Source organism: Silurus meridionalis, chromosome 26 (genome assembly GCF_014805685.1).
Source record: "Silurus meridionalis isolate SWU-2019-XX chromosome 26, ASM1480568v1, whole genome shotgun sequence".
NCBI lineage: Eukaryota > Metazoa > Chordata > Actinopteri > Siluriformes > Siluridae > Silurus > Silurus meridionalis.
In genome coordinates this window covers 11909361-11927486 of record NC_060909.1, presented here as the reverse complement: position 1 = coordinate 11927486, position 18126 = coordinate 11909361, and the positions used below count along the sequence as shown (strand labels likewise).

Sequence of the window (18126 nt, the reverse complement as noted above, 5' to 3'; positions counted from 1 at the left end):
TTTTTATCTTCTGTGTTCTGAGACGGCAAATCTTGGCCTGACGTGATCTCGGTGGCTCGGGGCTCGGATTGGAGCCGCCTTTGAAACGGCTGTGCTGTTTGTTCTGTCGGATTCCACAGTGGGGAGATAGCAGCAGTCGCACGGGGATGTGCTTAATGATTTACACAGCACACTGAACACGTGGGAACAAATCCATCTGCTGAAAGAAAAGAGCAGGAGCAGTGCTTTGATCAAGAGACAAAGGATCATGGCAAAATGATAATAATTAAACATCGTATAATAGAAAAAGATAATATGAGAAAAATCTGTAAATCTGTTATTTCAACAGGCCTTAATGTAGAGCTCTTTTGTAATGACAATAAAACACAGTACAGTGGAACCTCAATACTCGCGACCTTGAAACTCGCGACCTCGGTAGTTTACAACTTTTCATTTGGAACCGGAGCGAGTCAAGTCAAGTCAAGTCAAGTTTATTTCTATAGTGCTTTTCACAACAGACATTGTCTTAAAGCAGCTTTACAGAATTTAAAAGTTAAGGTGAATGGTGTGTATTTATCCCTGATGAGCAGCCATGGCGACTGTGGCAAGGAAAAACTCCCTTAGATGTCATGAGGAAGAAACCTTGAGAGGAACCAGACTCAACAGGGGAACCCATCCTCATTTGGGTGATATCAAGCGTGTGAATATAGTCTTTAAACAATACAGAACACTGGAGAGTGAGAACTAACATGAGTACTGGAATGTAAGATTGTGAGTGATGTGACCTCTGACCATGAGACTGAGAGTATATCTGCTAGTTTGTGAGAAGCTTCAAGAGGCTCAAAAGTTTGGAGTAACATTTCAAAACATGTTACTTTGTACTAATAAATTACATAAAACATTTTTTAAAAACAATTTTAGTATTAAATAAAGCATTTAAAGTAGTAAATAAAACATTTATGACAATTAATTCACAATTTTTGTTGAGTTTACAGTACAGTACATGTATGATGGTTGAAAAGAAACCATCGAAAAGGAGAGTCAAAACCTCGTGATTTTTTGTTACTCGCAAGAGGTCATAAAACGTAACCACCATGAGTATCAGGTTGCACTGTATTACTAACTTTACTGTAAATCTTTTGGATTTTAAATCATTTAAAAAAATTTTTTATTAAAACAACTCATTTGAACCGGAGGTAAATAAAGCTCGAACTAGGTGCGACTATAGGTGAAAAGTTTTAGATTGTACATTTACAAGGTATTACATTTACTCACTTTACTGTAAAGATTTTTTGAGTACTTCTACTATAAAATAGTTTCTATTTTTAAGTCTGTAATTTTACTGTAACTCAAGTTTGTTAAAGTATTATACTTAACTACATTTTATAACATATCCTGTAAAAAAAAATGATAATAATGCAAAGAAAAAAAGCCCCCTGGAACATACTGCACTGATTGGTTGATGGGCAGAAGAGCAAATGCACTAAACTTACAAGAAAGAAAGATGAATACGGACAAGACAGACTTTCAGACTGAACTGTATGGACTGTAATGTTTTCTTCATTGCACTTAATTTGTAAAGGTGTTCCTTTATTTAAAAACAATTAGTTTGACATTTAGATCGCTCATGTTTCTAGCTAGCTTGATTTCTTATTTTTAAACCTTATAATATATAACTAGCCTCACGATCTTGCTACTATTTTTGTCACGTTGCTGTTGTTCTACCAAAAAGGCTGTTAAGCATTCAGTCCTGATGCTCATATACAACAAAACCCACAAATATCTGAAATGTTTCTCATGATTGTTTCAGAAAATGCTAAAATGTTAGAATGAATGAAACAAGTGGTTTCTGTTTTTCTCTGATAAAATTACTGATGGATTAATGTTGAAAATGTCCTCTGCAATCAAAACAGCCCCTGAATCATAAATAAGAATGCACTGCACTGTATATTGTATATATAAACGACAATAAAAGCCTCCTTGACTTGACTTGAATAAGAAGAGAAAAAGGAGCAGCTCCACACGGGGTATAACATGGATTTGAAAGGAAGAATTAGAAGAGGGAAAAAGAGAGAGACAGAAGAAAAAGTGCAGTGTTACAGGGGAAGGTCAGAATACAGTATAAATTTAAAAACAGGAGTAAAATAAAGATCAATATTTAACTAAATCCAGCCACTTCCTGTTAAGCTGACCCGACAACAGGAAGAGAGAAAATCACCAGAAAGAAATGCAAAGTCCTAATTCTCACATTTCATTCATTTTTATTAAAAGATGCCAAAAATCACTTCAGCAGCAAAAGAAAACACTTCAGCTGTGACTCCTGTTCCAATCCAACTCACTTTTATTTTTCTTTTCTTATCATTTTCCTCTTTACTTTATCTTTTTTTTCCCATTTTTATATTTATTAGGGGCCAAGCACTGAATGTGCATAGGCACCCGATTGTTCTGTCTTTTCTTTTACTTCTTCAGCTGTGTGTCTGCAGCAGCCAGGAGAAAAGTGTTGTGTAAGTTGTGAAATTTGGCACATTGATTGTGGAAGGTCAATTGCTGCCAGCAATCTGGCACCACCATTGTACAGAATAGATGGCCTTAGCTTTTGAACTGTGTATAAAATCTAAAAACAAGCATCTCTGGATCCCTGGTCGAGACGAGTAACACATCCTTAGTTTCCACCAGTTTTGGATTTTCTCTAAAAAGATCTTTCCTGCTCTTTCTACAGATCATGTCACATCACCACCGAATTTAGCACAAATAATTTTCTGAGTAACCCCTTAAAACTTGGTAGGCTTTGGTAGGCATATCTTTGGAAAGAAGACACTTTGGGCTTAACTATCCATCATTCAGAGTTAATATTGCAATATTTGAGTTAATAAGTCATAGGCAACGAATTGCGTTGAATAATATGTCCCGCATTTAATATTTTTTTTTTATATGTCTTCTCCTTCTTCATCTTTCTGCTTCTCCCATTAGGGGTCGCCAAAGCAGATCATCAGTCTCCATACCCTCCTGTCTTTAAATACATGAAATCAGCCATGAAGCAATCCAGAAAAGTACTTGGTTAAAAGCCACATGTGTCCTGAGTTTATATTTTAAATTTAATTCAGGTATCATGATATGAAAAAAATCACTTTGTTGTCTATAACTTATCTTTTTTTGTCTGGTCTGAGGGAGAGAGAGAGGGAGTACAGAGAACTGTGAATATTCAGAATACATTTAAGGATTTGTGAGGAGGTTTAGAAAAACAAACTACGAAACATCTGTCACTGTTCCCAATGTAGCATCATGGAAACTGAAAGAATGAATTCTTTCATAGATTTTGCTAAATGTCCTCCTTATTAATGATCCTTCTGACATTTATCGTTTATGAGTTTGGTAAACATGGTTGTTACTGGAAAATCAACAACAACAGGGCATCATGAAGTAGGGTTACTGTGTTTTATTCCTGTTACACCACAGCAGTTTACCAACACTAACAACATATCATTTATTAAACATTTGACACTTAATACATTTGATGTTTTGTGCTACATTTAACATTCAAAAAATGTTCTTTTCATTTTTGTGTGTAAACTCCTTTGTCCATGTATGAAGATGTTTTAAAAAATGTAGTACAGTTTTACCTCAGAAACTCTGTCCCTAAATGTTACATAATGTTACACATTTCTCCACATTGCTATTTCTCCTATGACCTCACCATAGTTTGCACAAGTTTGATAATCAGTGTATGCGGCTTGTACCTGTAATCTGTTACTATAGAAATGATCACGTATCAGGAGAAGGGCGTTAATATTATACTGTTGGAGGTGCTGTTCTCTCTCAGGGCTGCTCAGTTGTCTCTTTTTGGAATGAGAATTGTTTTGAATGCACAAGGATATGCATCGTTTATAAGCTGTTCAGTTCTTATGCGTGTATTTTGTGTGTGAACGTTTTCTAGATTTATTTAAAGAGCTAAACTTGTGTAATGTGACCTTATATACATACTGATGAACTTTCCTCATGGTGCTGTATTCACTGTGATATATTTTTTGCTATCTGCACTGATATTTTCTTCATTTGTCTTTACCCCATCTCATTTTTTTCTTTTAAACCCCCCTCCCCCTTATTTTTTAAACCTGCTGCATTTATAGAATTGTTTTTTCTTTTTTTCTTTCTATTTTCATAAGTTTTTTTCCTTAGCACTCCTTTATTCATTTCAGTTATTCTTTCGTTTTACTGTAAATTTACTTAATTCAGTCTCTTTCTTGTATACCTTAGCAACGTTAAGGTAAACAAGAAACTACATACGTAACTACATACAATTGATAATTTGTACTCTTTTATTTTTACCATTGTCATTTTTTTTCCTTCATTTTCCTCTTCCAGCTTCATTTTATTAATTTAATAATTTTTGTAATTTTCCTCCTTTTCTTCTTTAAGTTTTTTTCCTTCATTATAAGTTATTTGTTTTTTGTTATTCTTTTATTGTATATTATATAGTATATATAAAATATTATCTCTCTCTCTCTCTCTCTCTCTCTCTCTCTCTCTCTCTCTCTATATATATATATATATATATATATATATATATATATATATATATATATATATATATATATATATATATTTTTTTTTTTTTTACTTTTCTTTACTTTTTTTTACTTTTCTATAGCTACTATACTCTTTAATTCCACATGATGGAGACAAAGAACAACAAATACAAATCCTTCCTTTCTGTCTATTGGCTCAGGCCACATAGGGAGTAAAAACACAACCAGAATTAGATTGGAAGGAAACATTAATATAGAATTTCTAGCATTAAGTCATAATAATTTGCAGTAATTATACATTACTTTGTCCTTTTGATAGTTTATCCTTTAGACAAAAGTTTGTGGACAAATGTTCCACATTAAGTCCCTATTTGCTGTTAAAATAACCTCCACTCTTCTGGGAAGATGTCCCAGACATTGAAGTGTGTTTGTCAAGATTTGTGTTCATTCAGCCACAAGGCTGTTAGTAAAGTCAGATACCGATGTAGGTTGAGGAGACCTGGGGGTGCAGTCAGTGTCCACATTCATCCCAATGGTTTTCAATTGGGGATTGAGGTTTGAGCTCTAAAGCAGGTCACTCAATATGGTTATGCTGGAAGTGAAGAGAAAATGTAATGCTACTGCATCCAAAGACATCCTGCACAAAGAGATCCTGCACAAAGACATCCTGCCTACTTTGTTACTGTGTGTAACTTTGTGGTAACAGTTTGTGGAAGAATCACAAATAGCTGCAAAAGTCAGGTATCCCAATATTTTTGTCCATATAATGAATGTCTCTTCTAGCTTTGTTGCTTTTGAAGAAAAAAAAGAATTGGTATATGAATATATTTTATAAGGAATTAACTCACGTGTGGAATAAAATAAAGCGCAAGCATCATGTTTAATGAAGCACAGCTTGCAGAAATGTCCTGGTACGCAGGGGGTCTTGATCACACATAACCGTGGTCAGTCTACAGCATGTGCTATGAGTGATTACTGTCATTACTCATTAGTGTGGGAAAATAAAACCTCTCATATCCTGCTGCTAACTCCTTACACATCACTGCGAAACCCCAACAGTGAATGAAACCCACACCCTCAGGATCTCTACTGGCATCGATTTTTATTGCAGTCTAACACATTTAGTATTACATTTAATTCTTTTATGATTAGGAGTCCCTAAAAACTCAGTAAGAGCTTGCAATGAAAATTAAAGTCAAATAGAATCAAATAGAACGGCAGCAGATTCCAGTTAGGGCTTCGCAATTGCTTCCTTAATCCAAATTTATTGCTGTTGTGTGTGAAAAGTGTCAAGTCTTTCCACTGAGGAAATACCCTATATTGTATCAAGAGAAAGGCCCCAGTAGAGCTAGAGATAATTCCATGAACACAGAGCCCAGTGCCAGAGACTGAATAATAAAAGTCTCACCAGGAGACAATAACAGCACTGTGTCTCCTCCTGTAATGTCCAACAAAATGCTGTATTAAAAAACTTTAATACAGAAGACTGAGTTCCTTCTCTGTCCATCCCTGGGTAAAAATAAAACTGTCAAGGAAAGTAAGACGAGCTCTTTGTAACTTCTCAAAATCGAATTCGCCCTCTAAGGATGTAAAAATATCAGCCACAGTTTCATCATCAGCCGCCGGGAATGAACGCTGCACTCGATCACTCGGGATTTAATCAGGGTGTGGAGAAGTAGGACAGACACGCAGCGCTGCACGTCTCAGCAATTTCTATTTTATTTTTTTACCATCGAGCTGATTTATAGAGAAAATGCTAAATTGATTTTTAGGTCAGATGTAAATGGGAAACACAGTGTTTAGACTGACCATTAGGGCACAGTGGCATTGTGCATTGTGTTTAGCTTATAAAGTCAGAAAAATACATTTATAAAATAAAACAAATAATACATTTTAAAACCATATCTGAATCCATAATGTCTCTAAAAATGTATTTTATATATTTGAAATGAAAATTATGCATTTAACACCAGAAAAATTAATAAAGTTTTTAAATGAAATTTCACATTTTTTAAAACATTTATAAAAAAATTCAAAATGGCAACATATAACATTTTAATGATCTTAACAACAAATGATTGCTCAGAAAATGTTAAAGAATCAAACAAATACTGTAAGTTAAAGTAAGTAAAATATAGTATGAGATATCTACAATGAAATAATATGCGATTCAGTGGAAAAACATCAGTGTTGATGGTTTTAATCAGATGATTAGATGCAGAAAGTTCACTGGTCAGATTGTGATTAATGTGAAAACTAAAGATATGGTTTAAATCAGGAGCATGACAGACTTTTCTTTCTTTAGAAAACCACCTTTCAAATGTGGGAAGCTTTGCTGTAATATTCCTAACCATTTTCTTTTCAAACTGTAGCAGCTTACCAGTAACAGCAGTTGAAAATTTATGTTTTGGGTGAATTTTACATCAAAACCTTTAACCAAACATTATAAGAAGTGTTTTCTTTTTTCTAGCATAAAAAAAGCAAACAGGAGAGTCTCAGGAAAGCATTTGTTTCACTCGTTAATTTTCTGACTAATAATTATTTTTTACATGCTTGATATTTTTAGCAATTTTGGCCATTTTTGGCTCACTTATCAGGGACAAACTTACACTTACAAAGAACATATTTATTTTTTATCACCACATTATCTGTGTAAAGCTGCTTTGAGACAATGTTCATTGTTAAAAGCGCTATACAAATAAAAATGAATTAAATGAAATTGAATTTTGGGCTTGTACTTATAGCCAGTTCAAAAAATAAACTAAAATTAATACTTTACAATATTCTTAGTGCCCTAGAATAGTGCACTGTGATTAAAAGTTATTACAATAACATGCCATCTGATCACCCATCCCTGCTACAGACTTACATTCATCCTCTTTATACATGTGAAGGTTTTAATAATAAACTACAATAAATAATGAGAATAGTCTGTGATTATTTCTTATCATTTCGGAATGAAGACAAAAAAAGAAGAGTGCAGTGTTCTGTCTTTTTCCGGCACAATGGCCATTACGAAACACTTCAGTGCTTTGACTTTAAAGCCCTGTTAACTTTTACTAGGAAAAACATTATTCCTTTTATTGCCTTCCTCTCCCTCCCTCTCTCTCTCTCTCTCTCTCTCTCTCTCTCTCTCTCTCTCTCTCTCTCTCTCTCTCTCTCTCTCTCTCAGATTCATGAGTCTGATGTTAATTTGGAAGTGTGTTCTGTCTGGTTTAAAGCTGATTTGTTCAGAGATGGTACAGAAGATAGATGACAGCTTTATTGTGTGGAAATGAGAACCTCAGACTGGCGTGTTTTCTTTTGTCTCCATAATCTTTAGAATATTACCTCACTAATGTGAATTTCAGATTTTTAACCCTAAATATGCAGTTTATATCAAACACATTTAAAAGGTTCTGTGGTATAACCTTGTAACAAAATGTTTCTCTGTCAGACTACAACTCCTTCAGGATGCCATCAGAGTCTGATCTTCAATAATCATCCAAAATATGTTCAGACTTGTAGCCAATATGGCCACCACATGCCACCTGCATTGGGAACTTAATTTCTTCAAACACACTTTACTGGGTGGTTTCTGAGCCTGTGTGTTAAGATAATGGTCATCCAAGTCGGATTAGACCTTTTGCTACAGTGTAATGCCAAATGTCTGCGGACACCTGACCTTTCCTGCTGTATGTGGTTCTTGTCCAAACTGTTACCATAAAGCAGGAGGCACTCAATTGTCTTTGGATGTGGTATCAAAAAGTTTGCATTCACTTGCGCATGGCAATGCCCCTGATCACAAAGCGAGTGCCACAAAGATATCCGGAAAGTATTCAAAGCTCTTTACTTTTTCCACATTTTGTTATGTTACAGCCTTATTTCAAAATAGATTCAATTCATTATTTTTACTCAAAATTCTACATACAATACCCCATAATGACAATGTGAAAGAAGTTCATAAGTATTCACAGCCTTTGGTACCAATTACAGCCTCTTTTTTAAGTATGATTCTACAAGCTGGCACACCTATTTTTAAGCAAATATTTCTCCCATTCGTCTTTGCAGAACGTCTCAAATTCCATCAGGTTGAATTGGAGCGTCGGTGCACAGCCTTTTTCAAATCTCCTCAGAGATGTTCAATCGGGTTCAAGACTGGGCTCTGGCTGGGCCACTCAAGACATTCGTTCTGCAGCCACTTCTTTGTTAACTTGGCTGTGTGCTTAGAGTGATTGTCCTGATGGAAAATGAGCTGTCTCCTCTGTCTAAGGTCCAGAGCGATTTGGAGCAGGTTTTTTTCAACGATGTCTACATTACTGTATTCATCTGTCTCTCGATCCTGACTAGTCTCCTCGTTCCTGCCTCTGAAAAACATCCCCACAGCATGATGCTGCCACCACCATGATTTACTGTAGGGATGGTATTGGCCAGGTGATAAGCGGTGCCTGCTTCAATCTTTGTTTCTCATGCTCTGAAAGTCCTTCAGGGGCCTTTTGGCAAACTCCAGGTGGGCTATCATGTGCTTTTTACAGAGGAGTGGTTTCCGTCTGGCCACTCTACCATACAGGCCTGATTGGTGGAGTGCTGCAGGGATGGTTGTTCTTCTGGGACATTCTCCTCTCTCCACAGAGAAACGCTGGAGTTTGTTCAGAGTGACCTTCCTGACTAAGGTCCTTCACCCCGATCGCTCAGTTTGGCTGGCGGCCTGCTCTAGGAAGAGTCCTGGTAGTTCCAAACTTCTTCCATTTACGGATGATAGAGGCCACTATGCTCATTGGGACCTTCTATGCTGCAGAATTTTTTCTGTGCCCTTCCCCAAATCTATGCCTCAATACAATCCTGTCTCGGAGATCTACAGACAATCTTTTGGACTTAGACAGTTAGGTGACATTTCCAAATCACATCCAATCAACTGAATTTACCACATTGTCATTATGGGGTTTGTAGATTGTAATTTTCAGGAAAATAATGAATTTAATCTGTTTTGGAATAAAGCTGTAATATAATAATATGTGGAAAAGTAAAGATTTGTGAATACTTTTCAGATGCACTTTATGATTTACATGGTTTGGAGAGGAAGATCTTGAGCGTCCTGCTATAGAGCTCTGATCTTATCCCTACTGAACACCTTTGGGATGAATGTGAACATTGACTGCACCCCAGGCCTCCTCACCCTACATCAGTACCTGCCTTTACTAACACCTTGTGGCTGATGAACACAAATGTACACAAGCACACTCCAATATCTAGTGGAACATCTTCTCAGAATAATGGAACTAAATGTGGAATGCAATGCTCAAAAAGCACATACCATACTAATGACCAGGTGTCTGCAAAACCTTGTCAATTATAGTGTATGTAGATTGACTGTTTTAATGTAAAATCATGGCTGACATCAGCCAAATCAGCCTTCAGCAGGCAACTCACAGGGTTACCACTGAGCTGCCTTCAAGAAACTTTAGCAGTATGTATATCTAAGACAGTCGGCCCAAATCTTATCTATGAGTGGCTGCAACATTGCATTCGAGCCAAACAAGGAGACACGCTTGACTGGAGACCATGATGAACTAATTGAACAAGTGGAATCAAGTAATTTTTGCTTGGCTCAACTGGAAGTTTTAGTCAAGTCAAGTTTATTTCTAAAGGTTTTTTCACAACAGACACTGTCTCAAAGCAGCTTTACAGAAATCAACAGTTAAGGTGAATGGTGGGTGTTTATCCCTGATGATCAGCCATGGCGACTGTGGCAAGGAAAAACTCCCTTAGATAGTCATGAGAAAGAAACCTTGAGAGGAACCAGAATCAAATTGGGAACCCATCCTCATTTGGGTGACATCAAGAGTGTGATTATAGTCTTTAAACAATACAGAGCACTGGAGTGTAAAATTATAAGGAATGTTCTTTCTACAGTCTTATACAGTCATTGTGGTTATAAAACTAGGAGCTACTGAGCAACTCATAAATAGCTGAACATTTGCGATCATTACAGATCCAACACCAGCTTCTCCATGCCAGAGCCTTTAAACACTCCAGGAGGTCCAATGTCAAAACTTCACACATAAAGTGGGATCCAATTGGCACTGGTACGTCTCTAAATGGTACGGGAAGTTTGCGAGTTCGGCATCTACTTCTTTAAAGGTCCATAATCTTCATGAGGTGGGACGTGACTGGAGCTGGAGAAACCTCAGGATGCCTCGGGATGGGGAGAGAATGAAGCTTTAGTGAAAAAAAAAACCCTGATCTTTGGTTCTCTGTAGTGTTTTACAGTATGTGACATGGAATATAATGACCACTAGAGGCACTGTTAGTAAAGGGGTGCTTGACCTCTAAAGATTCACATTTTTTTCAATTTTGTGGTTGCCATTAAAAAACAACAAAAGTCCTACATCAGCTTTTGTTTTCTGTGAGAATTGAAGGCTTATTGGTAAAAACCTTGTTTTTAAATGCAGAGATTGTAATTTAAGTAACTGGTGTGATTGAGTGGGGAGAAAGTATGGCTGAGGATAATGGGATGACCTGGGATTTGGGAGGACAGCTGCCTGGATTATCCTCCACCTCCATCCTGGATGTTTAGCTCTCTGGATATTCTGTATCTTCCAGGTCACTTGTTTGTTACGATTACTTGAACCATCTGCACTTAAGATCTGGCCAGGGTTTAAACCAGCAACCTTTAAATTCAGGTTTGGACCAATGCATTGAGACACCAGAGGCTGAGGTGCTTACCACTGCACCATGCAGGGACTGGCTATAACATTGCCTATTGGACTTTTGTCTTTAAAATGGTGCATAAAAGCTGAAAAAATGAAATGGAAGATGGAAATGATTTTAATGACTCATCACTGCTCTGTACAGTAGATTCTTTCAGTACCAGAATACCAAAAAGAGATAAAGCTCATATGGCTTTGGTCAAATCTGATCCAATTTTTCATTTATTTGTATTTATATTTCTTATGTTTGTGATTCACGGTAACCAATGGAGCTGGCTATTGTGCTTTGTTTTAAAATCATTTAAAACTAAACTCAATTTGCCTGCATTTGTGTGCAGTCATCCTGTAATTGTTGTTACTTTCATGAAATAGTAATAAAATGCTTCCAGAAATGTTTTTTCTTTGTTGTGCAAGATAACGAGGAAGCTTTCCTGCTTCTATCAGCTTTTATATCCCAAACCTCTTCATCAACTTTATATAGATCTAACCATATCATATGGTAAATTATCTTGGTAGTAGGATATTTTGTAATAGTAGTTTATTTACATGATTTTTAATTATATTTTTTGTATATCAATTGTAAAATAGATTAATTTTGTCTTCAAAACTGAAACTTTTGCACTCTTTTTAAAACATTTTTATTGGCACAGTTACTTAACCTATTCCATCTATCAGCTGTGTGCACACGCACGCACACAAAAATCTTTTCTGAAAGTAAATAAAAAGACCAGAAGACTTCTGTGTGCACTTCAGATTAGCATTTATTTCATTTCTACACTTAAAAGTCTGTAAAATATCCTCAGGGTGAGAAAACACACACACACACACACACACACACACACACACACACACACACACACACACACACACACACACACACACACACAAACACACAATAATTCCCACACAGCTTTAATACATTCATGTGAAGCTTCAGGACTATAAAAGGTCAACTAAATCGGCAAAAACCTTTTTTAAACAAAACTGTAGAATAACCTTTTATGTTGTATTAAAATTAAGTGCTGAACTTCAGACATCTCATGGATCCGTTTTACATATAAATCACCATCATGCAACAGAAAATCCACATGCAGAGAGCGTGGAGAAACATACATATATCCTAACATCCTATGGAAAATTCCTTTAGCGGAAGCAGGAATAAAAAAAAAAACTGTTCTTTGAACTTTTCTGTTCACAGTGTTTGTTTTTTAGAATCTTGCTGATGTACCAGTGTGGATTTATATATGGTGGACCAAACGTGCCAAAAACGATACCCCTTCCAACATCTAACTTACAGCAGCATACTGAAGATATTCAGCGTGTTCTTTATCATCGCATCGTAAAAGTTGTACAATTTATTTCTTTGAATTCACTGCTGGTATGTTGTTTTCCTGTATAAATAAAACAATAAAAAAAACCCCACTAATGACAAATAATAAGCATTAAATTAGTATTTCATTTTGTCACGTTTGGTCCACCATATAGAAGCAAAGCGAAAAAAAACCAGACAAATTTATACAGCAGACACGAGTAAGACGTGTAGGGTAAAAGTCTGAGTGTGTTTAAAGTGTGTGTAAATAAAACTATTGCTAAAATTGTATCACCCGTAATCTCATATTACAATCTTATCGCAATATTTCATATAAATAAATGATTGTAACTACAATTAACCATTTCTTTCCTACTATATTCACTTTGATGTGCTGTTAGTTCAATCGCTTTAGCCTATTTTTATTGTTTCCCAGGAAACGCTTACACTTTTAATCTTAATGTAAATATTTTACAGTATTCTGATGCCAGAGCCATACCGGAAACAACAGTCAAAGGAACTGTATGTACAGATGCTGTACATTTCTGCTACACATGCTTCCTAAAATCCTGCTTTTCATGGCGGTTACTGATAATATTTTGCTTTATACTATTATAATATAACAGATTTTCTTTTGTTAGCGGTGTAAACTGGCCCATCAGAGGCCAAATCAATAAACTAAATCATTATGTGGTGTAAACTAAAGAGAAGCTAAAAAATGAGGAAGGTGTGGGATGAGATGGTCAAGAGGTGACGTCAAGATTTGGGCTTTTAAAAAAAAAAAAAAAAAAAAAAAGAACAAAACAAACCAGTGTAACAGTACAGTTTCAAAATGTAAATGGTTGAGCAAGATAAAAGTTAAAGAGATAAAGAGAGATAGAGAGAGACAGAGACAGATGTAAAGGCAGTAAGATAGAAAGAATAGGGTAAAAATGAAAGTGTGTTCAGCTGACGGAGCAGGGGTCGTCCTTGCTGGGCTTCACTTCCCCCTGTAGTAGCTGAATCATCACGGCCTTAGTCAGGTAGCTGGAGGTTCCTCTCTTCCCCAGTGGAGGCGTGTTATAGAACGCCTCCATCTCCTTCTGTAACATCAATGTCATCATCATCATCATTATTATTATATTATTTACATGGTCAATAATTGTAAATAATTATTAATATAACCAGAATGTGATAATTGTGAGATGATCGTGATAAAGTGGTGATAATGGTAATGGTGATGGCTATGATGTTGATGTATGGCAGTGATTCTGAATACGCTGGTGGTAATTGTTGTGTTGATGGTGATCTTGGTGGTGATAATGGTGTTCGTGGTCATCTATTGTAATAATGGTGAGAGGTTAGTGGTTATATAAGTGGTATTGGTGATACTGGTGGTGATAATGGTGTTAGTGGTAACTGAGGGTGATGATAGTGATGTGATGGTGGTAGTATTGATGGTAATGGTGTTAGTGGTCACTGAGGGTAATAATGGTGATGTGATGGTGGTAGTATGGGTGGTAATGGTGATAATGGTGTTAGTGGGAACTGAGAGTGATAAAAGTGATGAGACAGTGGTAGTATGGGTGGTAATGGTGCTGGTGGTGGTAAAGACATGGATGTTGTTAGTTGGAATGGTGTGAGTGGTTCATAATACTAATAATAGTGATGATAGTGATGATGGTGACGATTGTCCTATGATGTAATAGCTGTGATGATGCTGACAGCTGTGATGGAGATAGTGTTGAGAATACAGATGAGTATGATGATGCTGATAATGGTAATGATGTGAATAGTGGCGGTGGTAGCGGTGGTAAAGGTATTGACATTGGTGATTGATGTTGATTGTGATAAAGGAGATGGTGATGGTTGATGTGAAACTGGTAATGGTGGTAAAGATTGTGATGATATTGGTGATACTAATAGTAGTGGTGAGGATGGCGATAGTGATGATATTGGTATTGATAATGATGTTGATGAAAGCACTGCTGATGATTGTGATGATAGCTTTCACACCTGACTCTGAGCTGCATCAGCTCGTCCTCGATCTCTCTGGAAATCACCAAAGGCTTCTTTTACTAGGCGATCCAGATCCACTTTCTCCTGAAATTCCAGCTCAGGGTTTCTTTCAAGCACCAGAGACACCACCATCAGGAGCTGGGGAGTACCAGAGAATAAGCACATTTACACACAAAATACTCTTTACTGTTATTTCCTGTAATATTTCAACAAGTCCTGTGGCTTTACCTCCACAATGATCTGTCTGTATTCAGGCAGCACAATGTTCTTCAGCGTATCCTCCACCAGCAGGGAGAAGTTCATTTCATACATGGTCATATCAGACAGAGTTGGTTGCTAAAGAGTGGATAGTGGCGTGTAATGAAGATCAGCAATAATAAAAAAGAATCAGTTATACAATATATAACAATGTTCAGCAAGCTATTTTAAATCAAGATTCTTAGAAGGTTCATAAACCAGAAGACTTCTAAGGAATTTGCCCCCACATTTGCAGAGATGACTGTGTTTAGATTATTGAATGAAATGTAACCGGAGTAAACAGAAAAATATACGTATAGTTATTTTCTTTAAGAAACGAATTTGCCCAACAACCAGATCCCCAATGTCAAAAAGTAACTGCCCTCTCAGTTACTCACAGCCAGCTCTCCCATATCAATTATTTAACCGATTCGGTCTGTATTCTTGTAATACATCAATGCCTGTGAACTTTGCCATTGGAATGTGCATTATTAACCAAGAACACAACTGCTTTATGTGCACAAAATTCTGAATGGATGCTGCATCAAACTTCAGCTGAGAAACCAAGAAGTTCCAAAAAGTTGAAGATGATGTACAAAAGAATCTGACTTGATTACGCATTATTCTATAAATTATTCATGGATAATAATGTCAAAATGCTTAATTACATAGTATCCCTTAAAACAACTGTAACAAAGCTATAAGCCTTTTTCTAATGGAACATCGAGGATTTTACCTGAGGCAGGTGAAGGCCTCCCACCATGATGCCGTTACTCGTCCGCTCCAGAATCTGCCAGACGCGATCGTAAAACCCTAGCGGCGTACGATTTAGAGATCCATCAATCTGACGTCGATTCAGACACGACCTGATATAAAAAAAAATTAAGTTTTTATTTATATCATGTTTTTACTAACCTTCATACATATATATATATATATATATATATATATATATATATATATATATATAAATAGAGGAAAATTTGGTACTTTGACCAAACCCTCACAAAATAGTTCATTTCAGCAGGGTTAATGTATTCACACAGGTAGTAAATTTCCTGAAAAGTATAGAACAGTAGAACATTTCCACGCAGTTTAAAGCGACTGACAGGCTGAAAGATACAGTCAAATTCCATTACGCTGAAGAGAAACGAAGCTGAGCCAATATTTGTTCAGCAAAATTAATTAGTAACCTTCATAAACTTTGGGGAAAATTGTAATTAAAGTGCTCCAGACATGACATGTCATTATTATGATGAATAAACTAGCAGGGATATAAAGGAAAAAAGAACCAGATGGTGTCACATTGAAAAACGTGATCGATAAGTTTTTAACCATGCGTGAATGAAAAACCAGGAACACGTGCACAAGTCATGAATCTAGGACCCGAGCAGAGGAAATATTTTGAATTTTAAGAAGATTCTGTGTTCATGGTCATACTGAACTTGACCCGAGTTCATCATGAAAAGTTTCATTTTAGCGGACGACCGTGCTTTATGATCGAGGTTTACGTTTTTCACCTGCCGTTCTGCTGAGGCTGAAGCACGTCTAACAGCAGCTGTTTTACATCGCTAGGTGACATTTGGTAGATGTCCTGTGTTGGCATGTCTCCTGCACGGATCTTCAGCTCGTGTTTCATGGCCTGGACAATCCACCTGAACAAAAAATAATAAATTCTTATTCACACTATTAAACAAACCATCACTTATTCTCACCGTGGTACATACCATTGCTCATTACTTTATATTTTTGCACATTATAACCATCTAACTGCATAACACCTCTATGACTGATGCAATTGACACAAACTAAGGAGAAAAATACGATGCATGTAAAACTTTTCATTAATTTAAAGGTAAAAAATATCACTGTGTCTCGACCTGTTAAATAAAATAATCAACAATCCGCTACTGTTATGCAGCAGAGACATTGTGAGTACACTGAGGTTTATTATTCTCCTATAACTGCGTTACACTTTCTTTCTCTTATTCCACAGTAGACTGATTTTGACGATGTTTTATAATATTAAAAAAAAAACATGTAGCTTTTACATAGAAGTGCTAACACTGGAGACTCCTTCCATAAATAAACGCACATAGGTTTTAGAACAACAGCTCAATAATATAAATCTTTGGAGTTACAGCTGAAACACTGTCAGTGCTGCTGTTAAAAAAACACCATGCAAAGACGTGGCTGTGGTGTAACTAGAAACGGTTCTTTTCGATGTCATGCAGTTTGCTTGGGCTGTGAATGAGTCGTTTAAAGTTTTAATGCAGTGGGTTGTTTAATGAGCGGGACCGGTTTACAGCGGCGCTTTGTTACCCGATGCGGATCTTGAGCATGCCACTGAACAGCTCGGGGCTGTTAGAGATGATCCAGCCGATGTGGATGACGAGCTCCTGCTGCAGTACGGCTTCTCGCTCACCATGAGGACTGCACTTCCTGTAAATAATGTCCTTAATGACGGCCGGAGACAGCGGGTTCGAGATCACTTCCTCATCATGTCCAAAAAGACCCAGAGTCACCTGGTACAGCAAAAAAAACAAGTGGGTAGCATGCAAACGATTATCACGTGTCATTACGTCCATGCTCTGATGCGTCTGATTTCTCCAAACGAATTCTGCACCTAACTGATAAAAACCTTGCAAAAGCCAAACGATTTTTTTTCCCCCCTGCTAAACTATGTATTTTTTCTTCATTTGAATAAAGCGTGTCAGCACGTCAGCGTTTTACTATTCTAGCATGAGCGCTTTTAAATTCAACCCCGTGACCTGCAATTTGTGCAAAACACAAAGCAGGTAGATTTGTGAGCATAAAAACCCACAGAAGGTCTTGATCCCTTTTTTATTTTTGTATGTCTCGTCTCTAAGGCTTAAGCACCACAGCCTGCATGGCTCAGACCTCCGCTGGCGATGTAGACTGACCCAATTTCAGAACAAAACTATGTTTCAGACTATTAAACCAATAAAACAGTTTTAGGAACACAATCTATAGACAGACTCCATCCTCCAGTGCAGATTCATTCTAATAAAATCAATGCAAGACTACCAGAAGGGAAGAAAGAGGCCTGAATTGGTATAAAGCTGGGAATGTAAATAAATAAATAAATAAATAAATAATAAGTGGTTGGAGTTGGAATAGAGAGAGCACAGGACACATCAGAGAATGTACAGTATATAGTAAATAATATACACATATATCTAATCTGTGCTGTATAGGGGTGGGACCATATATTGCTATGGTGATTCATCTCTAATAGTCTCTCTCTCTCTCTCTCTCTCTCTTTCACACATACACACAAACTTTTTTCTTTTCTCAAAACTGCAGAATGTTTCTTTACTGTCCAGAGAATGAATCAGTCAACTTTGTACTGTTATGTGATATAAAA

The 18126-nt window shown here is 36.6% G+C and overlaps 1 protein-coding gene across 3 annotated transcripts in view; it reads right to left on the bottom strand.

Moving 5' to 3' along the window:
- Positions 1–11937: 11937 nt before the first annotated feature.
- Positions 11938–18126, bottom strand: part of phkb (phosphorylase kinase, beta) — an 86409-nt gene continuing 80220 nt past the window's right edge. For all 3 annotated transcript variants that reach the window (XM_046840408.1, XM_046840405.1, XM_046840407.1), the window contains 6 exons: positions 17061–17263; positions 16259–16393; positions 15475–15604; positions 14730–14837; positions 14499–14639; positions 11938–13585 (listed from right to left, as the gene is read on the bottom strand). In XM_046840408.1, coding sequence (XP_046696364.1) covers positions 13448–13585; positions 14499–14639; positions 14730–14837; positions 15475–15604; positions 16259–16393; positions 17061–17263 — 855 coding nt within the window. In that variant the 3' untranslated portion in view covers positions 11938–13447. The remainder of the gene's footprint in view (positions 13586–14498; positions 14640–14729; positions 14838–15474; positions 15605–16258; positions 16394–17060; positions 17264–18126) is intronic.